Genomic DNA, 6,007 nt, shown 5'->3' with positions numbered 1-6,007 from the left:
TGAACTGTGTAACAGGAGAAATTCTCTCACAAGGGGAGAGTGTTCCTGAGCCAAGTTTAGGCAGAGGGAAATTTTCCAGCATGTCAGGAACGAAGCTGACGGTCCATTAAGGAGTAAAAAAAAAAGTGCTGGAGGAAAGCGTAAGGCGGTGAAAGCTCCAGGATTCAGATGAGCTTTGCATTCCAGACCGGGGCCGCAGTTGAGAGACCCCAGGAAGCTCCCTCTAAAGGGAGGCTGCGGAGATGCACCCTGGGCTCCCAGCTCTAGCGCACACTTCCTGTTCTGCCCCTGGACATTCAAGCCAAAACTTACAAAACATCCTTTCCCCTGGAACCAAGTGCTTGCTTCGGGAGACCCACCCATCCCCACGTCGGTGATCTCAGCCTGCCCTCCCCTTCCTTCCGCGGAACCTCCCCCACATCAGAGGCGCTCGGCTTCCCGAGCAGAGATGCTGGATCCGCAGTAGCAGGTGATGCCCGCGGGAGAGAGGCGACCGGGGACCACTGCCCACGAGGTAGGAACGGGGGGGCTGGGCGTCCTGGGCTCACTTGGCATTTATTGAGCAAAGCGAGGGCTTGACCTTTAAGCTTCGGGCTGAGGGCGTTTTTTGGCTGATGGGCATATGCGGTGGGTGAGTGGACTCCAGGGGAGGTCAGCCTTTCTTTTCCCTCTTTCTTTCCAAATTTAACTTTAATTCTGGGGTCTCTAGAAGCACTCCCGTTGTTTGCCTGGTGTGGCAAGTGCTAGAGCAGAATTCCGGGAATTCCCTGATTTCTTTTCTCTTTTGCTTTCTTTTCTTGGAGAGGGGGGCATGGAAAGGGGAGTCCTGGAATATCACTGAACATTCATAAAAACCTTCCGCTCTGAATAGATTCAGAGAGAAAGGACCACGTGGATGCACAAGGAAAAGGCATTTTTGACTTGATGAGCTGGGGTCCGGCTGTTCCTCAGAACCTGGGTGGTGTGTCCTCCTGGCCCCCGATGCCCCCCTCCCACCCACCCCACCCACCCCGCGCCGACCTGCTGTCTTGGGGGCACACTCCTTAAGCTGTTTCTCAGCATGGGGGTGTGGCACACGGCCCCAGTGCCATGCATTAATAGACAGAACCCAGACTTCCCTGGAGACTTAGATGTCTGTCTGTGGTAGGGCTAACTGGTCTACCCAGAAGGCAGCATGTGGCTTGTTAAGGACATGCCCCAGCTGGTGGCTGAGAGACTGGCCCTGGAAGCACATGCTGACATTGGACTGACACAGTGAGCTCAGCAGGGCTTCTGCACAAGGAGTGCTCAAAATTTTATGAAGCAATAATAAGTGAAGCATTTCAAATGCCCTTTCTCTGAACTCCTATGGCCTTTACTTCTCTGCAGGATGCATTTGGTTCCTTATCGACATACTGTCTTGCACTGTTTTCTGGGCTTCCCTGATAGCTCAGTTAGTAAAGAATCTGCCTGCAATGCAGGAAACCCTGAGTCAGGAAGATCCGCTGGGGAAGGGATAGGCTACCCACTCCAGTATTCTAACCAACCAAATAAATGAGAGAGTGAGTTGGACAAATGAGTCACAACCTATTATTTGGTGATCCCCAGACAGGTACTAACACTTGTTGAGCACTGGCTGTGTGCCAGGCACCATTCTGAAGGTGGCAGGTATCATTATCATCCCCATTTTACAGATGAGGAAACTGAGGCTGGAGACACAGCTAGTAAGTGCAGAGGAGGAATCTGTACTGAGTCCAGGCCGCCATCCTCTAAAACCAAGATGGGGTTTGACTCTGGGTTCCTGCCTTGTCTAGCTGAGTGACTTCAGACAAGTTGAATGTCTTTCAGCCTCAGGTTCCTCATCTGCAAAATGAGACAATAATAACCCCACCTGACAGAAGTGTTGTGAGAGATAAGTTAATTTTAGAAATTATTTTATTGAAGCAGGTCAATGATGTAGGCATGCTCCTCCCAGCCCCTACTTACTGTGTGCAGTAGAAACATGGAGGAAACTTTTGCAACTGAAAAGCCTCAGGGTTCTGTAGAAGGTAGCAACAGTGCCTTCTTAGGATTTGTACCTTAATGAGGAACACTGAAGTTCACTTACCAGCCAGTGCAAACCTGTAGCCACCAGCTCACTAGACTCACAAAGTTCACTAAGAGCAAAGTTCATATCGTATACAGGTTCTGTGTTCAACCAACCTTGGAAGGCCACCTGCAAAAAAATTCCAGAAAGTTCCCCAAAGTAACACTTGAATTTGCATGTGATTATTTACATAACATTTAGATCGTATTTGCATTTAGATTGTATTTATGATCTTGTATTAGGTTTTAGAGATGATTTAAAGTATAAGGGAGGATGTGTGTAGGTTATATGCAGATACTGTGCCATTTTACAGGCTTTCCAGGTGACACTAGTGGTAAAGAACCTCCCTGACAATGCAGGAGATGTAAGAAGCACAGGTTCAATCCCTGGGTAGGGAAGATCCCCTGGGGGAGAGTATGGCAACCCACTCCAGTATTTTTGTTGGGGGAATCCCATGGACAGAGGAGCCTGGTGGGCTACAGTCCATAGGGTTGCGAAGAGTTAGACACGACTGAAGAGACTGAGCACGCATATTCTTTTATGGAAAGGACTTGAGAATGGATGGATTTTGGTACCCTCAAGCATCTTGGAACCAGTCCTGGGGGCGGGGGGGAGCCAAGGGAGGACTATGCCTTTGTTTCTCTTGGAGTATGTTTCATAAGCTGTGGTCTAAAGACCTCAGTGCTCTTTCGAAGGGACCCGGGGTCCCTCTGGGGAGGAGTTCAACAAATGGATGCTCCAGGATCCTCCTCTTCCCTCTCCCAACAAAGCGGCTCCATCTCCACCTGACTATGTGTTGGGGGCCGAGTGGAAAGCAAGTTTTGAAATCAATGTTCAGAACTGCTAACCTGGGACAGGTAACGTTGAGTCTAGGGAGAAAATGACTGCTTACAGGATGGGGTTGGTTTACCGAGGGGTTTCCAGCTTGGCCCTGTCTGGGCTCTCACTTGCCTCTCCGCATCACCTTCTACTTAATGACCATCTTCTGCCCTGGGGAACCCAGAGGCATCATGTACCAGGCAGGCTCAGGGGGTGACCCCTTCCGTCTCAGGCAGCTGGTCCTCAGGTTCAGGGACGGATAAGGGACAGGGCCCCAGAGAGCATATGTGACAACCTGGGCTCTCTCTGAGTCTTCTCAGAATATGCCCTTCTCAGTTCTATTCACAGTAATGGACTGTACGATCAATACTCATAATAGCTGTTATTGATCTCCCTTAATGACGACAGCTTCCTTGTTGAGCTTGGTGCTGTGCTGAGCACAGATTTGCTCACACAATCCCCACAAAAGCCTTGGAAGGCAGTTTCTGCCTGTTCCCCTGCTCTGCTGGTGAGCACGTATGGGTGAAGATGTGGAATGACTTGACTAAGGGCACCCAGCCAGTTAATGCTGAGGTTGGACTTGGAGCCCCTCCCCCAAGTCTGAGTCACCCTGCCTTGAATATTTTTGCAGCCCCCTTTGACAGAGGTAAGAGGGACATTGTTGTTAGTAGGGTGTTTCTTTCGTGTTTTTGGTAAGGGATGCCCCCTGAGAATAGGCTGGGAGAAGCAGGGCTAGGACAGAACATTCTACGGAGGAAGGATGCTGCTGTGAACACGGAGAGTCAGAATTCTTGTGCAAACTGTGTCCCTGGGAAATGTCACCTCTCTTAGGAGAGGGGATATGGTTGGGTGGGCAAGAGCCAGCTCTGTAGCCAGACTCCCTGGCCTTAAATCCCTGCTCTGCCCCATATCAGCTAGATCCTCTTATGCAAATTTCCAAAATAATATTCCGTGTAGAGAGATGATAATTACAGTACCTATATTATAACAATGTTATGAGAGAATGACTTAGTCCACATAAAGCATTTAAAACTGTGTCTGGCACATAGTAAGGACTCAATAAATATGTTACTATGGAGACTTCCCTGGTGGATCAGTGTTTAAGATTTCGCCTTCCAATGTAGAGGGTGTGGGTTTCATCCCTGGTCAGGCAGCTAAGATCCCTCACGCCTCATGGACAAAAAAACCAAAACATGAACAGAAGCAATATTGTAACAGATTCAGTAAAGACTTTAAAAATGGTCCACATCAAGAAAATCTTTAAAAAATATATGTCATTATGTGTAAAAGAGTTTGGATTAAGCTTAGGTAAAGTGGTTGGGTGGCAGGATGGAAATAAGAACTAGTTAGTATTTGAAATTGAAAAAATGAACGCCAACAATTTTCAACTGTGAGCTGGGGGTGGGGATGGGGTGTTTACCCAGACCCAGGGTCCCTGAGAGACAGCTTACCACCTGCGAGAAAAAGCTTAAATGTTCTCTTGGAAGTTTAATAAAACTGGAATAACTAGTCTTCAGAATTGGACTTGCCAAATTGGATTCTTTGATTAAATGAAGTTTATCTTATTTATCTTTGGAGTTATGGAAATCAGTCTCACCTCTGACCTATTGTTATTTCTGGGAAAAAAAAAAAAAAAGAACCAAAAAAAACAACTTGCTTGTAAATGCCATTGGCTGAACCAACTTGCACTTTTGGAAGGATGACTTTAAGATTTCAGGCTGAGATATAAAATTTAAGAGCTAAATATAGCTGATAAAAGAAAAAAGAAACAAACCCAGGAAGGGATCATGACTTACAAAAGAATTTTGTGGCTTTCTCAGAGGACAAATCTGTGAGCGCCGCCTAAGTCTAGACTAAGTTTGCAATGATTTTGAGAGCAGCATGCCTCCGTTTGCCTACCCTTACTGGAAGTAAAAGTAGGCAGGAAATAAACTGGGGGACTGCTGTTTATTGAGCACTTACTACGAACCATGCTTTGTGCTAAGTGCTTCATACACAGCATCTCGTGTTTAATCCCTACATCTTCCTATCAGGGGAGTACAGTTGATCCTTAGGCAACACAGGTTTGAGCTGCGTGAGTCCCTATAAGAAAGTGAAAGTCGCTCAATCGTGTCTGACTCTTTGCAACTCCATGGACTGTAGTCCATGAAATTCTCCAGGCCAGAATACTGGAGTGGGTAGCCTTTCCCTTCTCCAGGGGATCTTCCCAACCCAGTGATCGAACCCAGGTCTCCTGCATTACAGGTGGATTCTTTACCAGCTGAGCCACAAAGGAAGCCCAAGAATACTGGAGTGGGTAGCCTATCCCTTCTCCAGCAGATCTTCCTAACCCCGGAATCAAACCGGGGTCTTCTGCATTGCAGGTGGATTCTTTACCAACTGAGCTATCAGGGAAGCATATGAGGGTTTTTTTCAGTAAATACACAGTTACTACCCTACCTGGGGTTGGTTGAATCCACAGATTCGAAATCTTGGGTATGGAGGGCTGACTGTGTGGAGGGTGGTGGTCCTGAACACTCCCCTTGGTGTTCAAGGGTCCACAGTACTACAATTATCCCCAGTTTACAAATGAGGATAATGAGGCTTGGAGAAGGAATGTGCACAGAAGCACACAGCTGCTAAGCGCTGGATGGGAGTTCCAACTCGGGATGTCTGGGTATGGGTGTGAGGGGTTAACTCTGCTTCCCTGGTGGTTTAGACCACAAAGAATTTGCCTGCAATGTGGGTGACCTGGGTTGGATCCCTGAGTTGGAAAGATCCCCTGGAGAAGGGAATGGCAACCCATGTCAGTATTCTTTCCTGGAGAATCCCCATGGACAGAGGAGCTTGGCGGGCCACAGTTCATGGGGTCGCAAGAGTGGAACACAACTTGAGCAACTATGATTCACGTTCATTTACGGCAAATGGAATCCTCCTGGATTTTAGCCCTTTCTGTCTGCCTGAGGAGGGCTGTATTTGGAAAGGGATGGAGGAAGCAGTTACTCACAGCCCTCTTAGGCCATGGAGAGCAGAGGTCAGAGGATGCAAAGGTGCCTGATAGGAGAGGCCCAGCGCAGCTGCAATCCCAGCAAGCAGACGGTGTCAGGCTACCAGGGGTGGGGTAATTTCTGGATGCAGGTTTTA

General features: G+C 48.0%; 1 protein-coding gene across 11 annotated transcripts in view; it reads left to right on the top strand.

Annotated features, from left to right (window-relative positions):
• The first annotated feature begins 417 nt into the window (after positions 1–417).
• The window catches only part of TACC1 (transforming acidic coiled-coil containing protein 1), a 118,742-nt gene continuing 113,152 nt past the window's right edge, over positions 418–6,007 (top strand). For all 11 annotated transcript variants that reach the window (XR_014063408.1, XR_014063401.1, XM_081524049.1 and 8 more), the window contains exon 1: positions 418–514. Coding sequence is in view for 3 of the 11 variants with exons in the window: in XM_081524031.1 (XP_081380157.1) it covers positions 473–514 (42 nt within the window). In the remaining 8 variants the exon portion in view is untranslated. The remainder of the gene's footprint in view (positions 515–6,007) is intronic.

Source organism: Giraffa tippelskirchi, chromosome 8 (assembly GCF_054371585.1).
Source record: "Giraffa tippelskirchi isolate mGirTip1 chromosome 8, T2T-mGirTip1v1.2.pri, whole genome shotgun sequence".
NCBI lineage: Eukaryota > Metazoa > Chordata > Mammalia > Artiodactyla > Giraffidae > Giraffa > Giraffa tippelskirchi.
Note: the sequence above shows the minus strand (reverse complement) of the source record. Positions and strands in the feature narration are given on the sequence as shown.